Raw genomic sequence first — 22,727 nt, 5'->3', positions numbered from 1 at the left:
GAACCTGTTAAAACCAGTAAAACCTATTTAGTTATATTTATATGGCTAAGCAAATTGTTTTTCAGCCTTACCATTCCTCTCTGAAACGTCACTGGTATACCAGATTTATGCAGAAGTCTTAGACCAGAATCTCCTCTTTTTCCATAGATACACAGATAAACTGCAGAATCTGTATCAGCTTGCTCCATGTCACCAGTGTAGACATAAACATGGTATAAAACAACTTCCGAAAATAAGCAGAAGAAAATACATGTGTAATCACAATTCATTTTATTCATGACTCTAGTTTAATGGAAACAATGCCAGAAAATTTGATTTGCAATTAATTTGCTGGAATATATTCTCCAGAAATCAGTCTAACTACCTGTTTTTAAGATTGCTAAGACCACATTTATGAATATACAGCAGATGGAATATAATTCAGATGACATTAGTACTGAAAACCAAGCAACCAACACATAAGTAACTGTGCAACTGAAGTACACACATACTTGGATAGACAGGTTTTCCAGCTTCCAGTACTGGAAGTTCACAGAGAAAGTCTCTATCATCATTATTCTTTGATAACCACCATGATTCTTTGATGTTTGCCTGAAAATTCAGTGTTTTCTTGCTCTTTAGATGTTGCAGTGTCACCTAGAGAAGAAATAATTCCAACTATGACTCAGTTCACTCTTTCCAGTGCTTTATTTCTCAACAGCAAAACATTTTTTTCTATATCTTTTCTTCTATCTCAGGAAACAATAACATGATCAGTAAACATGACATACAAAATTGCAGTATGAAAACATTTTTATTTTGGCCACTACTTTGCAACTTGACTCCTCACTAGAGAGGATCTTTTTTCACACCCATGGTATTGCAGCTGAAACTGGCAGCCTCTGTTCTTTGAATATGCTTTGGACTTTATAATTATCCTATTCTTGGAACAAACAGATCTGTAACTGAAATTCCCTTTTTTTTTTTTCCATAAGCAGTGTCACCAATTCTGATTTCTGTCCATGAACCACCTCTATGAAACACTGTCTGGAGTACTGAACACTGAAAACTTTCTGGTAAGTGAGGTTAGGAGAGACTGAGCTTTTGGAAGATGTAGAAAAATTGACACATTTTTATATTAAAATGAAAACAGGATGAAACTCATCATCTATATCCTTCTGAACTTTGGCAAGGAGACGATATGTTGAAATATTCAATCAATTTGTATTATATTTGACTCCTCTACAGCAGAACAAAAGACAACCTGGGTACCAGCACCCTCTATTTATTCCTCTGAAGATAGTTAGAATTAAAATTCTCAAGTTATTTGCCACTGTACATTATGATATCTGTCTGTCTTGTTTCCTGTAACTAAAGCAGTCTTTCCTCTCTTTTATGGGAGCAGTTTTTCTTAGTCTTGAATTATAACAATGCTTACTACAGTTTTTTCCATAGGCCTTCACTAGCAAAAGGAAATCAGTGCCAAAACTTTGTCTTTCTGCAGTTGTGTTTTGAATGTGCATACAGTATGCACAAACCTTGCAAACAAAATTATGAAAACACGTATTCACAGTCAAATTCCAACACTTAGGAAATCAGGACAATATATGCCTTTATCTCACTTTTCCAATAAAATATTATTTTAAGTAAAATAAACACTTCTTTTCTTTTAACAACAAAGCATGTATTTATTCTAACATGAAATACTTTTGCAGCAGTGATTCTTAATCCCTAATGTTTACTGGCAGAGCTCCCCCTGCTGATTCATAACAATCACGAATATTAACTCCTTTGTCAGAAAAACACAGCTTTCAACCTGATTTATTTCTTTCTGTGAAAAGAAATGCTTGAAATCCCAGAGTTACTCTATGAAACATGGACCAAAATGTTGAGAAAATATTTTGTAACCACCAGGATGGAAAGTAGGATTCCTGCAACCATTTGAGCAACTGAAATATTTATACTTACATTCAGTTTTGGTAGTTACAGTTAAGGCCTTTGGGTTAATGTCAAAATCTGTTATTACTGTGTAATTCTCGTTGTCTAAATCAGGCTTTTTAAGATGAGTTAAAAGCCAAAGGATAAGCAGATTCAAATAAGAAACAGAAGACAAATACTTATGTGCAATTTTGAAATAAATCTTACATGGGGGTCAGTGTTAGCAAGAATTTAGCATGAAATTAATCTGGTCAACATCCCTAAATATCATGAGAAAACCAGAGTTAAAACAGAAGCAGAAAAGAAGAATTCATTTACCAAATTGAAAAACACAGCAGTTTCTTTTTCCCTGAAAATGGTCCTACTCGTGAGCTATGTTTGGGCCAATTAGGACTAGCCTACTCTTAAGCAAACTTTGTTCATTCTTCACATGTGCTTGACATGGGATAATTATTACTCCATCATTTTCAATTATTGCTCCATCATTTTCAATTATTGCTCTATCATTTCAATTCATCATTTTCACAGCTGGAATTTACAGCTAGAATCTCCCTGACACACACTGAAGAATACAGGTGAGCTTTCAGAAAGCAAAACTTGGTAGAACCCATCAATACACTAAAATTGGTATCTATGAACTACATGAATTAGGAATAATTGCAAAATAACTCTATATATTTCCAGCTATCAGGAGATGAGCTGTATCAGGGCTTTTGTCATCTTGAAAGCAACCTAAGAAGACAAAGCCATAAGAATGTATGACAATTAGCATTTTTTGATTTATGAAGCTGTGGCTTCATGAAAAGATGGGCTTTTAGTTCATATGAAAACTATTAAAGCAGAAAAAAATCACCATAAAAAATCTCACCCTTTGTAAGTTCCACTCTGATTGTTCATTCAGTAATTCATCAAGTTCAATTCTTATCTTGTAGATATTCCCAATGTGTTTTATTTTAACCTGAATAAAGCCAGAACAATGCAACACATAACTACAGACAAATACAAAAGACATGTAGATGTGGTGCTTCGGGACACAGTTTAGTGGTGGACTTGGCAGTGCTGGGTTAATGGTTGGACTTGATGATCTTAAAGGTCCTTTCCAACCAAAACAATTCTATGATTCTATATATAACTTACATTTTAAACTTGTGCGGTAGAGGCTGCATGCTGATCAAGTAAGGCTGTGCCTTGCAGACTAACACTGTATTCAATTCACGATTAAAAACATTTCAATCTCATTCTCGCACACATGTGGAAGAAGCAACATCTTAATGGCAAGCACAGGCCTGTGAGTTCTATACTTAAAACTGTTACAGCCTCCAGAGCTTCTTGGGGAAAAAAAAAAAACCTAAACATTTCCCTTCTTGTAATTTCAATCATCACATGTGAAATAACTCAAAATACAGTTCTCATTTATGCACAAACCCCATTTGCCCTGTATTTCTACATTTTGTCATTCATTTAATTTGAGCTATATTTCTGGAAAAAATATAGCTATGTCACATGTGGGGGGAAAAAAAAAAAGATACATAAATCTACATCTTTGCAATTGGTTCCAGATCTCTCTGAACCACTGTAGTGTCTGAGTATAGAGGAACAGCATACATTTGATTGGCAGATTTTGTATTATAGGATCCAGAAAAGAGACTGCTTCTGTTTTGTCTAAGCAGCTTTCTGTCTGAGACCCAGTTTGGCCAGATTATAGCCTAGTGAAATCATGGTGCTTGTCAGGGAAAGGATTTGGCAGATATTTGAACTCTTCAAAGTTTGAAAAGTAAAAAAAGTTGGTGAGGGCCATTCATGAGAGAAATGTAGAATACGAAATTAAATCCACTAAACCACAAGTCACAAATGCAGCATAGCAACATGACCACAAACCCTAGTATGTCAAACTGAAGGATATAAAACTTCTGGATACCTTAAAGAATAAGATCTTAAAATCTGGCAGAACATCTGCAAAACTTTGAAAATCACTGATACTCTTTTCGCTTTCTGACTGTGATTTGCATTCATTTGCACTTTCTTTACACTTTCAAGCATTATACTCGCTCTTACTTATCAAATCTACCCTACGCAACCCTATCCTATCCCACCTATCTATCCTAGGACTCCTGTCTAGAGCTATGATTAAGTTGATTACTTTAAAAAAATAAAATTTGTTCTCTCCTGGTCTAGAAAATATCAGTGAAATCATATCAAGTTCGAATATGTAAATGATAAAAAGAAGATGTAAATTTTTTTTAAGTCTTGTATTCCTATCCTCATTTCAAGATTTATCCTGCTAAACAAGTACAGGATAAAGTTTAAAGGGAAAAAAAGAAGAAAGAACTCTTACTCATAGGCTTTTTCTTTGTGGTTTTATCTACTGCAGACCATAGAGTGAAAAGCACTTTGGTGATATTTGCTTTGGTGTCATTGCAATAGCGTCAGTGTGTTATAAAGAATCACAGTTGTAGTCCCAGGTGCTGAAGAAAGATTCTGCGCTCTCACAAGATCAATATCCACAGCACACAGCCATAATGGGCAATATCTATTTCAGAGAAGAAAAATTGGTCCACCTTTTAAGAACGTACAGATTAACATTGCAAACATGCCATTACCCAACGTTGCTTATAAATTATCCACTAATTAGGAGAACAGGATTCCCTGTGGATCATAATGTATAGCCTACAGGCTTAGAAAATGAGCATTACAGTTGGTTATCTTCCTGCCTATGCCCCATTCATAGAGAGTATTATTATTAATATTATTGACAGTAACAATCTTGGTTTGTGTCATGATTGTATTAGAAGAGTTGATGAGTGTAGAAAAAAAATTTGCACAAAATGTGAAAAATATGACTACTTCTTCAGTTAGCTGAAGACAGAAATGTGTTACATGCATCTCAGACAGAAAGATTTAAACAAAACAGAAGTTTTAGCCCCTTCAGTAATTTCCTTTCAGCCTACCTAGACATAATTTCCTTATTACAATAGAGGTGGGGTTATTCCTAAATAATAGCAGAACTCTTTGTGTTTTCATGACATGATAACATTTAGGTTTTATTGAGCTCTTAGTAATCCCATAGGTAAAGCTTCTGGTATTTCAGCTATTTATAATATGACAGCTGAAAAAGGGAGTTTCTTTCTTAATTGAACCAGTTTCACAGTATGCATTTTATAGTATGCTTTGAAAACTGTATGCTTGAAGATTTCACTACTAAAGATCCCTAAATGAAATACAAGTCTTACCTCAGACATGGTTTGTTTAGGAGTGGATAGTTTCTAAAGCTAGTTTCAAATCAACTACCTTAAGGAAATTGATTTACTCCTGTAGTTTTCCCATATGGGCTACTATGTGAGGGAGAGGGGGTTAAAAGAAAGAGCATTTCCTCTGCTGCTAACTATATGCACCAAGCTGATTTAACGTAGAATTCACAGAGATTAGATAGAGATTTATTGTATGCAGTAAACATAGGAGAAAAATATTTTTTCTTTTTACATGACAGAATAATCTTTGGAAAGTTACACATTAAAATAATGCTCTCAGCCTTCATTTGCTACCTGAAATTCATCCTCGTGCCTGGGAAGAAACAGCTGCTTTCTGTTGTCCTTGCCAAGAGTTATTGGTCCAGCTACTCCTCTGTCGCCATATATCCAGAGAATGACATTTGCTTCAGTTCCTGCATTTCCTGTCAGCGTTGACACTTTCCATTCATCATCTGAAGGAAGAGGACACTCACCACCTTGGGGATTTCTCATTTCCTCTGTGAAATACGGAACATTAGAGGGAGATGAAAATCAACATGAAACTGCCAGTCGCTGTTGTAACTTCAGCACATAAGGAGACCATAACAGAGAGGGAATTGTATTTTTTCATAGCAAGCGAGATGGTCTGAAAAGATTGATTTATGTTTCTTGTCTAGACTAAAGTGTACCGATTAGTTGAGCTACAAGAATCAGCTGGAAAAGAACAAGTACCTCTCACATCCACTATCATCATATTATTCTTTATATGTATTCTGGTGTAGAGTAAGGATGCTATGATGCAGAACTATGGCCATTAAATCGACATTTCTGGTTCCTTAGCCTGACATTTAGAAATGAGTAGAATTACTTGTAAATACTCCTCTAATGCCTTGTGGTGCGACATTATTAGCAGAATCACATGTCTGAGAATAGAGAAATTTTCATTTCAAATCAAAAAAAGTATTCAGGAAATTAACTTTCTTCAAGTTGAATATTAATTAAATACTGTAAAATACTCAAAAAAGAGCACAATATATCCTTGCCCAACCATAGTTATGCATACAGCGCCAGCATTTGGGCTAAGGCAGGTTCTGCATGAATAAGACAGTAGCAGCACAATACCACTTTATGAATAAATTTCACAACTTTATTGGCTGAGACAATATAATTTTGGAAAACATATATTTCACTTCAGAATAGCACCTAGTGATCTTTCATCTACCCTTAAGAGAAAAATATGTGTACATACAAAGATGTCAAATGGCACCTCTGCACATGAGAGATGAAAATATAGACTCTCTTGGGATGAAGGAATTTAGTTTTGAGTATTCTAATCAAAGTGGAGTTTACAAAAATCAGATGTCTGTTCTGTCTGTACACTACTTTTCAATAATGGGACCACTGACCATGACGTTCTCTCCAAAAGAGGGAGTCGTTGCCCCCAAGAATTCATAATCTGTTCTGACACAATAGGCAGATATAAACCCTAAATTTGAAAAGATGAACCAGCGCATTGTCTATATACTGCAGGGGTTTCCAAACTGCTCTTCATGAGGCCTTTTCATGCGACTGCAAAGAGACTTTTTAATATACTAACCATAATGAATATAATCTGTGCTGCAGATTAATTCTTTTTTGTATCCCCCAGCTTGTTCTTCATCCATTAAGTAGCTTTCTATGAACCGAGCTTTTGGAGGCCAGAGGCTCCAAACACGTAATGGAATTCACTTACACTTTTGCAGAATTCATAAATAGCCACTGATACCGATTTATTGAAGAATTCCCAGGGCATCACTATGCATGTTTCTGCTGTACTACATACCTTGCTATTAGAGTCCTTTGCTTTTTTATTTGCTTGATTAAAATACTGTACTGGGTTTCTCTAGGATGGAGTTTTTCCCTTCACTTATTAAACTGTCTTTACACCAAAGGAAAAAAACAATCCCAAACCAAGCAGAAAAACAAGTGATGTAAAAGCAATCACTCACCACCAGCAGAATGATGCCCAGCTAGTCCCCGAGGAACAACCACTTTGGAAAAAACCCTCTCCAGTTTTATTGCTGAGCATAAAAACATATGGTGTGGAGTATCTCTTTGATCAGTTGGGGTCAGCTATCCTGGCTGTGTCCCCTCCCAGCCTCTTGCCATCATCCCCCCCACCTACTCACTGGAAGTGCAGAATGAGAAACAGAGACAGACTCAGTTCTGTGCAACCACTGCTCAGCAACAGCTAAAACATTGGTGTGTTATCAACATTGCTTTGGTGGTCAGGCTAAAACACAGCACCAGACAGACTGCTATGAAGAAAATTAAGTCCATCCCAGCCAAGCCCAGTACAAATACTAAACAAAATAAAGCAATACCTATGACAGAAATTTGCAAAGTTTATCTGACTGTGCTTTGTTGCTAGCATCAAAACATAAGTTTGAAGACAAAGTGAAAACCAGTTTTGAATCCTTGAGTCTTGCTTCTTAATAAACTTTTATGAGCAACAAATTCCACATTCTGCTGAAACATTGCTGAAGCAAAGTGGGTAAGTGAAGAAGGATGGAATCAATACTGAGACATGGTCCTGACCTTCCTTTTAAATTTCCTCAAATGTCACTTTTATGATATTATATAAATGCTTTTTTTCTTAAAAGTTGTACTCAAAAGGAATTATATTGTTGCTTGGATCATCAGGTTGTCCTATAGGTTAAATCAACATGGTAACTAAAGCACCGAACTTGAATTATGATCCACTAGCATTGAACTCTTAACTGATGTGAAATAATTGTACAACGAATTGGAAAGGAATTAGGATCCAGTACAAACTTCTGTAATAAATAAGGACTAACTTCTGGAATCAGGGGAAATTTCAGCCCTGGTAAATACTCTAAAATTTGGTTAATCAATTTTTAAGAAATTCAGAACTGTAGTAGTATGACTTTTGCAGCAGTGCTTCTAACAGTAGTAGTATGACTTTGAAATGGTTGTAGTAATTTTGAACTAGGCAATAGTGTCATAACAATCATTGCTTTTATTGTATTCTTCCTCATGACTGAGAGCAAGTTATTCTGAAAGAAAAAAGAAAATCCACACACAAAAAATAAAGCAAAAGGCAAACATCTTATGTTTACCTTAATAAAAACATAATTATACTTCTCGTTCAGTGACTGAAATAACAGAACTATAACAAAGTAGTTGCTTTGGTAAAATAAATGTTTTTGAGAACTTGACTATATAACTTTCTGTAACTCTAGTTACCCAGCTCCTTGCTTGTAACTCTGAAAGCTAGAGTTCCTTCCAGCTATCTAAAACCACATCTTTATTACAGCAAAGAGATGAAAATTTTCATTAAATGCACAGAAATTCAAGGAGCGTAAGGAATCCCAGGCTGCTCCATATGTTTAGCACAAGAATTCCATACTCGGGCTATTGCTACCCAAAGCAGCTACTGCAACCTCAAACTAGTACTTCTTGAAAACAGTTATAATGCAGAAACAATTCACAGGCTTGGAAAGTTTTTTGCTTGTAATTTACTGGCTCTTCTTACAAATGGAAATCAGTGGCATTGATTTGCTACAGGCTAAAAATATTCCAGTCTGAAAAGAGGATTTGATGGTTACCCTGCATTAGTCATGGGGGTTTACACACTTCATGACACCACACTGTAAATCTATTGTGGCAAAAATTCATTCTGATAGGCCTGCGTGAGAATAATGAAATCACAATCCTGCACACAGTTTCATAAAAATAACTTTATTTTTTTATTTACTTATCTTAAATCTAAAGCAAAAAGAAAACTATTTTGTGCCAGAAGCTCATGAGATTGAGGGACACTTTTGAAATGAACCATCAGAAAAATTAATATCTAGAGCAGAAGCTTGGACAATTAAGTTGATGCATTTTTGTATTATCATTTCCAATGTAAAACAAATGGAAATGAGATCAGATCGTATTTCTCTTGTAAGTAAAATATATTAAAAGTTAATAGTAACTAACAGTATTCCAGACATACAGGAAAGGAATGTGGAGGGTACAGAAATCATTTCTCAGAGATACAATTTTTTAATACCAAACCACAAAGATGTTCTCAACATCAGAGACTGCATTTGTGTCATGGAAGCTAATGACATTTCCCCCCTTGCTTTCACTGGCATGCACAGGCATGTTTTCACCATCGAAATTTTAACAAGATTTGAGAAACACAAGGAAGAAGCAAAGAGGAAATCCTCAGTACCACGTCATTTCGGAAATCCCATCAGAATCTTGCATGTTCACTGGTTGATACATAATGACACAAGTCTATGTTTTCAGCAGGGCTGGTGATTTTGCCTTGCTTTTGCAACTGGTAACAGAAGGGTAAAAAGAGGTTTAAAAAAACCCACAATATTTAGTTTGACTTTTTAGTGTCTTCTGCTTCACCTCCTTTATCCCTGGACTTTGTGGTCCTCTAACCCTATATATATTATTTCCCTTCTGTTTTGGGCAGCACATTTGATCAGTCTTGAGTCTATAACGTGGTGTCCTGCATACATTTTAGCTGACTTGTCTCTCTGACACTCAGTCTAATATCTCTATCTTGTGAGCTGTTAAGTAGAAGCTGGGACCTGCCATTATCCTTGTACAGTGAAAGAAGTTTCCTGAGGAACAGAGAACTCACACTGCAACAGGAGAAGCCCCAAATGCTGTAGCTCAGTGTTCAGTTTAATTAATCCTAGATCAATTATTATTTGTGAAAACAACAACCAAAACACAGCTACCGGTTAGCAGACAGAGACATAAAAAAATTTGCGTGGTCAGCCTAAGGGTTAATCTGCTCTGAGTTTGGATGCTAAATGTACTGCTGGATTGTATACTCAATACAAACATCACCCTTTTGTGAATGTTAACTGGGAGTGAAAAAAAGCAAATGAGTATTTAATGAATATCAGTTTAAAAATTAAGGCTCACCTCTACCTGTCAAAAGTGAGTTATGTTTAAAGTGTTCTAAGTGAAAATACCTTACTAAAAACATTTTCTTTGAAAGGCAGAGTAACTTTGATATTTCTATTCATTTTACATAGCAGAGTCCATATTTATGAATGTCAGAAATACTTCTTATAAAGTTCTATAGACTCTATGTAACCAATTTCACAGCAGATATTGCTTCTATAAAAGGATCCTTTGTATCCAACCTTAAAAACATCCAGCTTCTTTGAAAACAGGTTTGATGTCTTGTGTATTGTTGCCATGGGTTTCAAATACAGCATATGTCACTAGTTACTGACAAGCCACAAGACTTTGGGAAGGCTTTGTGACACAATGATACACCATGAAGTCTGACAGATTAGAAACAGAAAGCGAGTGTTTTGAGCTAAGAATGGAAACAACATTGCCAGAAACAATTAACAGTAATTAATAATAATCCACACCTATGCTTTGAATCTAACCAGGATACTTTGGTTCAACTGAATTTATTTAAAATACTTCCTGATATTTCACATTGTACCCTATGAACAAGTATGCCACATTTGATGTCTTGTTCATGTTGCCAGACTTTTCATGTACACTTTGAAACAGCAGTCTCAGGACTAAGCTCAAAACCAAATCAGCAACCCACCTGAATTACTTGCTACATGAAAGTCGTTGAGACTACCTTGAGCTGACTAAGCATGTCTCCCATAGTGGAAGCTCTAAGATCATCTTGCCTTTAAAGCTCACTTGAGGTAACAGATATTTTTCCACCATGTGAATGTCCCTCAATGTGCTGTGTGGAGCTCAGTAGTTTCCATTTATCCCCTCTGCTTCTCATGGCAATGTGACACAATTCAGGCTGTGCAGACAGGATGCTTGGGTACATTGAAATAAATGAGTGGCAGGAAGCAAATATGAACATCCCCACTCCTAAGAGATACATCATTCCCTGTTTTGTTTAGTTCCTTATTCACATCTTCTTTGGTTACTAGGATGCTGAATATTCCTGTAAAATTTTTGAGTTGGGGAAATCATTGTCTTAGACTTCCATAGCTAAAGAAGAAAGTGGTTGTTTATTCTAGTAAAACACATCTGGTAGACTATCACTCCAGGAGCATGACCAGAACACTGTTTACCTGTTCTCACCTGCCTAACCATAGGTATAAAGCTAGCATGCAGTTCACCAAAACCTTACTCTTTCCCCTAGTGAATCACAAAGTAGAGAACGTAAGTGTGAGAGAGAGCATAAATGAGAAATATTCCATTATTTTCAGTGAGCTTTAGTTTGGGCTCTGTAGCGTATCAATCTCTTAATTTCCACAGAAATAGTCCTTATGATAGCTAATTACTTTAAAAGAAAAAGGTAGTGTGAAATTATTCAACAGTTACACACTGATTGTTGCCTTATCAATAAACCACATTCCAATGACCTTTTAAAAAAAAATAACCAGTAATATGTTTTATGTTGCATGTATGCCTGCATAAGTCAATAGCCTAGAAGAGATATTCATTATCCTTCCTGAGGTAAGTCACCACAAATGTGCATGAAGGGCAGACATAACACAGTGGTATATCACAACTAGTTTGTAAACTGTTGCTTACGTGAGGGTGGAAAAGTTGAAAGGCTTTGAGGTGCTGGCTTCTGAGCTTTTGCTGGTTGGAGTTGAGATCCTCTGAAGTCTTCTCTTGATTGGGTGCTGCAGATGTTCCCATAGGCTCTTCCCGGCCAACTAAAACAATGAAATGTAAATTCTGTCACTAGCTACAAATCATTTGCTTTTTCTTGCTCTGAAGCTTCCCACGTGTTCAGTGACAAACTCTAGTAACAGATCTCACAACTGTTCAACACAGTGGACATCAAAATCTTTTCTCTACATATTTCACAGCCACTAGTTATTATTAGCTTTTATTGTTAGCAGCATGCCACAAAAAGTGGAAAAAATCTGACATACCAATAAAAGTCCATTTACTGCTTTGAAAATCTGTATGTATGAATAAAATGACTTGACAAAATGTAATTTTCCCCAAGATAAGCTTCTCCACCCCCCTGATGTTTCCTTTCTTAAGAGTGGGAATGCTGAAACGAAAACTGCTACAGGCCATTTCAGATAATATGAAGTGGCAAACAGACAATCTTGGTTTATCTCATAGAAAATATTAGCTCCTTTTATCTTCCTTTTACTAAGTAACAAGGATTCAGAACTCAAGCCTGTAACAAAGTAACATTTAGCTCTATTTTACTGCAATAAGTAATTGGGAATTTCTACTGCTTTGTTGAGAATTTCCATTGAAAACCCTGCTCTTCCAAAAAGTAACAAAGGAAAATACTTTCCTCATTTCCACAAGGACACAGTGACTGAAATATTCTTGTCACCTTGTAGCAACTAGGGACTGCCATTACAGTGACTTTCATAATGCTTCTGTATGTCTTGATCACAACAGACATAGAACAATTAATAAGACTGGTTTTATGTTTTGATACTTTCCCTTTGCTGGTCAAATCATTCAAGATGATCCTGTTTTGCTTGTGTCTGACAAAAATCTGACTGAATTCTCAATTTGCAACTGATGGCCAGTTTAGCATTTTCATGAGATGTTTCATTTCTTGATCTCTGCGACTATGTCCACCAAATTAAGAATACAAGTGCTGTAATTCCACTGTTTTCTGCAGTTATAATCCAAGTCAGCTGGCTATGTTCGGTAATGAACTGTTCACCGAATTAAAAACTTCATTCTCTTAAAGGAGAAGAGACAAGCAGACAATTCAGTGAGGGTGATCCAGGGTGTGCTGAGAGCTAATTTCTGAGTCCTGGCTAGTTGACTAGAACAGGTTGGCTCCCTAGTGAGGGAGATTTCTGACTGCAATAGCTCTCAAATCTGACTACGGGAGAGAACAATCACATAATCAATATACAAGTGGGGGAAGTACAATGTATTTCGCACCATTAAAAAAGTAACTGAACACTGCCAAGCAGGCCCTCTCTAAAGTCTACTGCTTTCCCTATAAAATCAGGAAAGACTGTGGTATAGCTGACAGCAAGACAACATCTCACAGGCTTCCGTAATCTGTGGCCAGAATGGGGAATAGACCTAGGAAGTCAGCTCCATCTCTAACTTGTCAGCTGTTTCAATTCTTATGCTCAAAGGTTTATTTGTTCAGTAAAAAAATAGATTTCTTCTGCATCATTTATTGTTATAAAAAGAAAGAAATGAAGAAAAATGAACGAGCTATGTAGGAGAAATCAAGTGTGGGCACAATAAACTTTTCACCTTTAAAATAACTGAAACACAACACAGGAATTTGTGTCAAACTAGCTTTTACACTTTTGCTTTGAATTTATCATTCAGAAACACTAATCACTAAAGCAAATTGTAGAATATTAAGAAATTACATACATCTGATGATCTGTGGGTAGAAAAAAATGTTTCTCTCTCCAGTGTTAATGACTGGCTTAGTCTGGCCATCTGGCAGGAGACCAACATATATCCCTTTATTTTGCACTGATTCTAGACTTACAGATCCAGATTCCAAACTCTTCTCGATTTTAAAGTGACAGTATTCATCACCCATGCCCTAAGAAATTGAAAAAAGAAATGTGACTTCAACAATTGAATTGATGTAGATAGGCAAGTTAAATGTTTCTTAAGACTTTAATATTACTAACTTCTAATATTTCAGATTGACTTTAGGTTCTTCACAATGTCCTACATTATTACACACACACATATACATACATATCTTGGCCTTGCTTACTCCTTTGTGAAAGACCGATCACATAATTTGAGTAAGTGAAAGATTGCATATGAAAGCATTCAGATTTCTGTTAGGATTTAGACAAAGTCTAGGATATATTCAAAGGAGTTTCACAATTAATCACCTTACATCTTAATTATTCATTAGTGGGTTTTATCATCAATTTATTTAGACTCAATACCACTTCGAACTCTTGAACATGTTTGTGCTTTGCCACATTCAAAACAATTCTATCAGTTCATATCAGCAAATAGACATAGGATTAGCAAACATTGAGTCTAATGAGCAAATACTAATGTCTCATTCTCTTTTTTGCTCTCAAATGTAAATCTGCAGTAGTTAAACTCCTAGCTGGTGGAGAATATTATAGGTCCAAAAATCAGAATATTTCAACCATCCCCCAAGCCTAGTTTTGTTACTAAATATACAGGCTACTGGTGAGGTATTTCAGGAATAAACTCTATGTGGTTGTCTGATGAAGCAAAAAAATCATGTTCTTCATTTCAGACAAAACAGAATCCTTTGTAAAAGCTAGGATGCCAGTATCACTTCATCTTCCAAACTCACACCAGTATAACTGCAGTTGTTTAATAAAAATCAAATCAGCAAAACAGAATCTTGACAGAGAGTCATCAGCTATCCAGCACAAATAAATTTTAACTACATTCACATTTTCAATAGTTTAAAAATATAATCAGATCTTTACAATCAAGTGCCAAATGGACATGACAGCTTCTCTTGCTATATTTTTTCTGTCTTTTCTTGGGCAAATGAAGGAAAATATCTGAAAAATTGTAAGTCTCAACAATATTTTATCCCATTTTTAAAAAAATATTCTCTCCTATCACTGACAATTTACTCAAACTATCTGCAGAGGGAAATACAAACAAGAACTGCTTACTGTTCCGTTACACTGGTCGTCTTTGATTTTCAGATACATTCTTGGGTTTCTCACACTTTCAAACATGCAGATTCCAGAGCCGATTTTATGCACCTTCCAGTAGGATTCCTGCTGCTGCTGACCTGCTCCGCTGCAGCTCCCATCAGCTCTAAGGGACAGAGCCTGGCAGAGACTCGTGTTGAGCAGAATGATGGCACCATGGTGAAACACACCCTTCAGACCAGAGACAAGAAGTCCTTTGTGAATAGCACATCTTTTCTCCGTATTAAATTTTGACATTTATATTGTTCATACTTATTTATTTTAAGCACTTATTAATGCATTGCCATGTATAAAATGTAAATGAGTAAGTCCCAAGTAATTCAAGTATACCTCCAGCCTTTGAATATTTGCTGCTTTCTGTGTAGACACTAAGCTGGATACTGGAAATCCTTCCCTACTTCGCACCCTCCCTGCTTTTTATTTTCAGCAGCGCAGCACAACTTCCAGAGCACAAGGAGCGTGGTAAGTTAAAGAACTTGTTCCGTTTTCAAATTAAGTAATTTCCCATGCAACTCTCCTGTATGTACCTACCTTCCTACTTGTCGAAGGTTTACTAAAAAGTTGAGAGATGCATCTTTTCTGTGTAACAGCCCACCCTGTTTGAATATACCAGCTGCACTATCAGCATCGCTCGCCCCAGGAGAGCAGTGAAGGAAAACTTCTCAAGTGCCACCTACCTGTTAAGCTGGAGTTTAGCTCCACCTGGTGGAAGAGGATCACTCTTTTAGCTTGCAATCCTCTGACATTTGATTAGATGCAAACTGCTCTATAACAGCAAATTTTTAAAGAGCCTTCTTAATTTCCCTCTGCCCATCTTACCTTGACGTGCACAACAAATTCTTTGGAAAGTCCAGCGTATCCTGTTGTTTCATCAGCTACTTTGCCTTGAAGATTGAATGTAACAGTGTGACCTGGGTTCCTGGCCGACTCAAGAATGGCACAACCATTTGGTTGAAGGTGAACATAGAGCTCACAGCAAGTCTTGTCTTTGCTCTAACAAAGTCAAAGCCGGAATAGTAAATTATATGCACTACTAGATATGGTAAAATCCAGAACAGAGTGTATCACAATATAGTTTCTGTATTGTTCAAGTTTCCACATATTACCAGTCTAATATGAAAATGTCTTTATATTTTTCAGACTTGTAGTCCTGATACCAAAGTCCTAAAACTGTGGACTCTGGAATTTCAAAGCACAGAAACAGTTCATTTTAAGATTACATAGATCTGAGGATAACATGCAAGACATGAGTGCCTCAATCAGAGAGAGGGTTTGAGTCTCAGCCTACAAACATGGCAAAGAAGTTTGAACGTAACATTGACGCAGACAGGAAACGAACTACAGCAACTCTCTGCCACCAGCCCTCCATCGTTTGTCTCAGTGTTTCTCCTCATTTACTTATGCTGTTCTCAGAGAAGACACTTAAGGTGTCAGAAGTTTTAAATGAAAGAGTACAGCAACACATTATCTATGCTTGTCTGTTCAGGTTTGCAGACTCTGTGATCCCATTGTATAAAAGACATAATATACAAAATACATATTTAAATATTTTATCAACTCCCCCATCATTCTCATATTTAAATAAAACTAGGATGTTAATAAATTTAAAATGCTAATAATCAGACCAATATCTTAAAAAACTTCTGGCTTACATCATCTAACATTTTTTCAGCATTTTTAAGACTTCAGGGAATCAACATTTCTAGAGAAAATTTTCATTTCCAAGGCACTACCTTCTGAAGAAAAAAACTCATACTCAAAAAACTGTCTATCTATCAGATTCAAGATACTTCTAAAAGTAAAGGAAAAATTTTATGGATTTTAGAAATGGTTGTGAAACACATGAGCCAGCATGTCCTCAAAGTATAGTTAAGTATGTATCATAAGGTCAATTGAAATTTTTGTATTGTCATTTTGTTTTACATTTACCTCTCTTCATTCTAAGGACTACCAAAAGTTTTAAATGACAGCATTTTTCACATTCCCTGAGAAAAGGAACGTCTTGCACAACTAAAAATAAGAAAACTGAGATCCAGATTTTCTGTAGGTTGCTCAAACTCATCCAGCCTGTCAGCAGCAAAGCAGAAAAGAGAAAGTTCAACTTTAAGTACCCAGTTAATAATCTCTCTGTGGTAAGATATACTGCAATGTGACAGGCTGCAAGGGGTTCTCTGTATCAGAATTTCACTAATGAATATGAACACTAGGAAGTCCTGCAAGGAGGTCTGACAGTTTGCCTGGCAGCCTGACACTATCCCCGTTGAGAAATCTAACTCTGCTGAGAGTACTCTATTCCCACTAATGCCAATGTACATCATGTAAAAGAGGAATGGGATCAGCTTTTACTATGAAATTATTCACTGGATAAATAAGGGGAGGAACATGAAAAAGTGAAAGGGAAACAGCTTCTTCCCTCATCAGCAGAGTTTCATTAGAAAGAACTAATTTCTACAACTATATTTGCCTACTTGTGTCCTGCAAGTGCTGAGAAAGAAAGGAAATATAAGACTTTGAAGATGGGATGAAACAAATGAAAATGAATCAAAATAAATCTGGAATAATTTGGTTGGCTTATGAGCGGTGTGGTACTTAGAAAAAGACATGAAAGAAAAATGAGTATTTAAAATCAATCCTTAGAATTTATACTCATCCAAAAAGAGGAAATCATAGTATCATAAAATAGTTTGAGTCTTAAGGGACCTTTAAAGGTCATGTAGTCCAACACTCCTGCAATGAGCAGGGACATCTTCAACTAGATCAGGTTGCTCAGAGACCCATCTAACCTGACCTTGAATGTTTCCAGGGATGAGGCATCTACCACCTCTCTGGGCAACCTGTGCCAGTGTTTCAACACCCTCATTGTAAAAAGTGTCTTCCTTATATCTAGTGTAAATCTACCCTCTTTTAGTTTAAAACCATTACCCCTTGTCCTATTGCCCTGCTAAAAAGTCTGTCCCCATCTTTCTTATATGCCCCCTTTAAGTACTGAAAAATTGCAATAACGTCTCCCCAAAGCCTTTTTTTTCTCCAGGCTGAACAACCCCAACTCTCTCAGCCTTTCTTAATAGGAGAGGTGTTCCAGCCCTCTGATCATTTTTGTGGCCATCCTCTGGACCCACTCCAACTGGTCCATGTCTTTCCTGTGCTGAGGACTCCAGAGCTGGTCACAGTTCTCTAGGTAGGGTCTCATGAGAGCGGAGTAGAGGGGCAGAATCACCTCCCTTGACCTGCTGGCCATGCTTCTTTTGATGCAGCCCAGGATACAGTTGGCTTTCTGGGCTGCAAGTGCACATTGCTGGCTCATATCCAGCTTTTCATCCACCAATACCCCCAAGTCCTTCTCTGCAGGTCTGCTCTCAGTCCTCATGTCTCAGTCTGTACTGATACTGGGGATTGCCCCAGCCCATGTGCAGGACCTTGCACTTGGCCTTGTTGAACCTCATGAAGTTCATATGGGCCCACTTCTCAAGCTTGTCCAGGTCTCTCTGGATGGCATCCCATCCCTCAGGTGTGTCAACAAGATACGAGAGCATTCCAGGTACCTTGTCAGCACATGACAAGCCAATATAAATTACAGCTTGGAATGGCCTGGTATTCCTTCATCAAATCATTTAGTCTATTAAAAAATCTTACGAAAGAATAAAATGTAAGCCATGAGAAAACAGACAAAGACCTACGTCTAAATTTGCCTATTCATTAGCAATTTCCTGAGTTTAGTTCTGCAATACTTAGCTCTTTATCTGACTGGAAGCACAATTATCAGACAGATTAGAAACAGCATTATTTCTAATCAGAAAATGAAATGTAATTATGAAGCAGAAATCAGTAACAGCATTTCCTACCTTTCCAATTACATGACCATTGACAAGAGCAAGAGCAAGACGTGGCATCTGATGACTGCTGAATACATATGTATTTCTCCCTTTGACATTTACATCAAAAAGACCTAAGAGTTAAATGAAAAAAATGTTAGAAGTATGAGAGTATATTAATTCATATTTGCATTTAATTACAATCGATGATTTATCATTTTCAAGGGAAAAGAATGAATCAAGTGTTTAACTCAACAGTTTGACCTCTCTGATCAATGGCTTCCCTCATTCCTTCAGGAAAGGGCATCTAGAGACTACTGTCTACTTCACTGTCTTGAGAAAAAAAACATTGAGAGCTAACGATAAGGAACAAATTTCTTTTGATCAGTGTATATGTTTTTTAAAAATATCCATAAAAAGGAGCTGAGGACTCTAGCGTAATGAACTGGGCTACAGCAATAAATTTACATAATAAATCATAGATCATGCAGGGAACGTAAAGCTCTCAGGTAGGAAATGAGAATTCATTTTCTCTGTATCTGTATTAGAATTTGTAAAGCAAATCTTGCAGCATAGCTCATGGCTTCTAAAATCTTAAGTCTGGCCAATTTTCCAAACAATTACCTCTTATAGCTACAAAATACTGATAAAAACTAAAGTACTGCCATTTTTATTGTACCCAGCAGCAACAGCTGTTTTTTTAAGAAACTGTTCTAACAGTACATTATGTTGCCCATTTGTAAAGTGCAGCTGTCTCTGGAGGTCTCCTGTGGTGTCCATAACATAAGATTTTCAGGGTGTCATTGGGATCATGAGAATCATACAGCAAAGGATCATTGTGCCCATTGGGATGATGCGACAAATCATAAAATACAGATGGGGTCTCTAGTCCTTGGGGCAAGATAGGGAGGACACATAACTCACATTGGGTCTCTGCTTTCAGGTAGAGACAAAGCTTCCTGAGCAATTAAAAAATCCTAGACCAAATCATCATCTGATATAATTTGCCATCACTACTTTGAAGGCCTTTGATTTATATTGCTCTAAATCTGTTGAAGACAAACAAACAGTTCTAAGAGTGTCTGAAATGCAGAGTTTTCTATTAGGAAAGACAGGTAGATAATTTGTGTCAGAGGACTTTATTCCAAAGTACACACAAGGAAGCAGGGCCCGTAAATGAAAATTTAAACAGTTCCCATGTCAGCATTTGTGGACTTCTGTTGCACATGACTATTCTAGACGCTTTGTAAATTACTGCTCATATAAGTAAAACAAACAAATCTGAAAGAAGTTAAGGGAGAAAGATACTGTTCTGAAGGCAGAAGAATTGCATAGTAGGTGTCTGCATCCATTTTGTACTTGTGTTTGTTTTATACTCTGAACTATATTAAAAAAAAAATGGTTATTCCTGTGTCACTAATTGTTTCTCCGATACCAGGGCAACCTTATCATACCGTTCAGAAAAATCAAGCTCTTTTTGATTACCTGTTTAATTCCCAAGTATTACTAAATACTTGGGAGGCTGCAGGTCACACATTTTTCTGACTTCCAGTCTAAATTAATTAACAGGCAGTTTATACCCATTTTGGTTTAATCTTTCTTTATAATATATTTAATTATGTTTATAATTTTTAACACTGATATTTAGTAGTGTGCACCAGATTTGGTACTTGCACAATTATACACATTACTCTTTTAAAACTGTGGAGATAACACTCATATGAATTTTACATCTAGCATGTAAATATGTACCAAACAGGTACAGAATGCAATAAAAATGTCACACATTTATGTCAGGAAAATACTAATAGAAATGCACTAATTTATAGAAAGGAAAGTGCATCTAGATGAAAATCAGGAAACAGTCTGCAATGTGGACTCGAATTCTGCATGTTAGAAGTCTATGAACTCTGCAGTGTCTAAACTGTCTGATTTTTCTAAAACAAATCAGAAACAATTCATCAGTTGAAGACACAGCATTAAACAGCAGCGAAGATGTGCTTACTGCATCAGTGCAGATTAGAAACCAGATTCCTACATGCAGGTAGTTTGGTCTGTCACCAAGTGATTCACAGTTTGTGATCCTAAATGGATCTCCTTGAAGGAAGGACACTAGCATGCTGTGCAACTACTTTGAGGCATTTAAGATATTTGCAAATCCTAAAGCTGTACGTAGGAGATTTGAGTTAATCAGTGTTTGAGTCACCAAATACTTTGAACTCAAGGACAAAAACTGCCCACGAATAAGAAGAGCTTTAGTAAAACAGAGTAACACCCACTTTCAACGTCTGTAGTATTACTGATCTCCCATAATATACATTTGAGTTTTCTGATGCAGCTTTTTTAAGGTGCCTTTATAGGGTATGATAAGACGTATTGATTGCACAGCTCTCCATGTACTCTTTGGTGTGTCCTGAAAGATTCTGTTCTATCACTTCAAAAAAGATATGTGTAAGGTCCCTGGGAAGATGTCAGAAAGGCTGAGCAGCTCCATCACTACAAAGATAACAAAAATGTGTGTGCCTAATATGATATGTATTATAGTTAAGTGTTAGTAACACAGCAGGATGGAAGCTGATGAAGAGGAGGAACTGGAAGAGTGCCATTAAAATCAATGACCGGGATGGAACAAAATGAATTTTTTAAATACATATATATATATATATATATATATATTTATACTCCCTATTAATGAACTATATCTGGAAATTTGAACTTGTTAGCTTGGATGGATCTAGTTACAAAAGACTGTAGCTGTCCTTGCCATGGCAGTTCCATGGAAGCACTAAACTGCACATAACAAGAAGTTTTTATTTGGTAAGTGAAAGCCAATGACAAGATACCATACAAGATTTTTTTTGTGCTTTATATGTAAACCAAGCATATAATTTCTGAGTTCTTATAGCCATTAATACATGTAAATATTTAAGTAAGGAAAATGTTTATTATAATTATTTACTCCTATCACTACAGGAATCACTATATGAGATCACAGTGAACTATAAAGTCCTCCTTTCTCATATCTCTTATGCATATATCCACATGAAAAGTACCTTACCATATTTGTTTTTCTTGTCACCAAGAGCATCAACTCTGCTATCTGGACTGAGGCAAATGAAGCCACGGGTAAGCCTGTTGTAAAACTGGAGGGTATTGCCTTCCTGAAATTTCCACTTTTCAGCAGCCCACTAGTTTTGTAAACAACAAGCAGAAAAGACTTATGAGGTGATACACAGGAATTTTACACACATGAGTACAACTTGCCTGATTTCACTCAAAGCATAATTTGAATGGTTTAAATAAAAATAAAAAGGTACATTCTTACAGTTTCCTCTCTCTTGAGTTCCAGCTCTTGTCCTGTACAGATAAAAACCATGTAATTAATTTACAGAGCACGCTCGTTCCATTTGACACAGTTGCGGTGAGGCTGGGTTCTGCTCCACACCAATTTTCACTTACTTCCTGGAAATGTACTGGCATCTGTCACAGTCAGTTGTCTAGCAATATTGCAATCATCCTGCCCCTGGTCCAGCCACCTAAAAACCAGAACCGATTTCAGTAATATAACCTTGACTGGCAACTCCCACCATATTGTATACACGGCACTTGCATTCTGATACTTCCTGTTCTATTTATCCCAGCCTCAAGGCTGACAAACAGCAATACAAAAATCCAGCTTTAGTGAAAAGAGATTGACTTTGGCAAAAATGGTTTTGTTTGTTTGTTCTTGATGAAGCTTATAAATAAATTCTTTCCTGGACGGAAGTACAAGGGCCTAAGCCAATTATTACAAATCAGAGAACTCATATTGATCCCAGACCAACAACAAAAGGTGCAGCGGTCATGATGTTTGCTCTTCCTGGCCGCAAGAAGGCTACAGCAAGATGTAAATTGTTCCATGCACTGAAAGAATGTCCCTATACAGGGAGGCAAATCCAACACAGGCAACAATTCTACCATGTCTGAACTATTCTTTTATGATGTCATTGTACCTGCTTCACATCTACTTACGTAAGTTAACTCCATTTGAGTCAAAAGGATTCACACACTGTGGGAGCAAGATCAGCAAGCATGCCGTCAGGCTCTAACAATAACTAGCACATACCCTGTATTTTTCTGCCTGAAATGGATTTGAA

The 22,727-nt window shown here is 36.5% G+C and overlaps 1 protein-coding gene across 1 annotated transcript in view; it reads right to left on the bottom strand.

The window, feature by feature from the left end:
- The window catches only part of LOC137661595 (lipoxygenase homology domain-containing protein 1-like), a 192,831-nt gene that overhangs the window by 134,356 nt on the left and 35,748 nt on the right, over window positions 1-22,727 (bottom strand). Inside the window, 13 exon segments of the mRNA XM_068397201.1 lie at window positions 72-223; window positions 492-636; window positions 2,786-2,875; window positions 5,460-5,662; window positions 11,685-11,771; window positions 11,774-11,812; window positions 13,479-13,656; window positions 14,738-14,950; window positions 15,599-15,772; window positions 18,622-18,725; window positions 21,650-21,779; window positions 21,917-21,948; window positions 22,051-22,127. Of these exon segments, the coding sequence (XP_068253302.1) occupies window positions 72-223; window positions 492-636; window positions 2,786-2,875; window positions 5,460-5,662; window positions 11,685-11,771; window positions 11,774-11,812; window positions 13,479-13,656; window positions 14,738-14,950; window positions 15,599-15,772; window positions 18,622-18,725; window positions 21,650-21,779; window positions 21,917-21,948; window positions 22,051-22,127 (1,624 nt within the window).

The sequence above is a fragment of the Nyctibius grandis genome, chromosome 3, assembly GCF_013368605.1.
Source record: "Nyctibius grandis isolate bNycGra1 chromosome 3, bNycGra1.pri, whole genome shotgun sequence".
NCBI lineage: Eukaryota > Metazoa > Chordata > Aves > Nyctibiiformes > Nyctibiidae > Nyctibius > Nyctibius grandis.
Note: the sequence above shows the minus strand (reverse complement) of the source record. Positions and strands in the feature narration are given on the sequence as shown.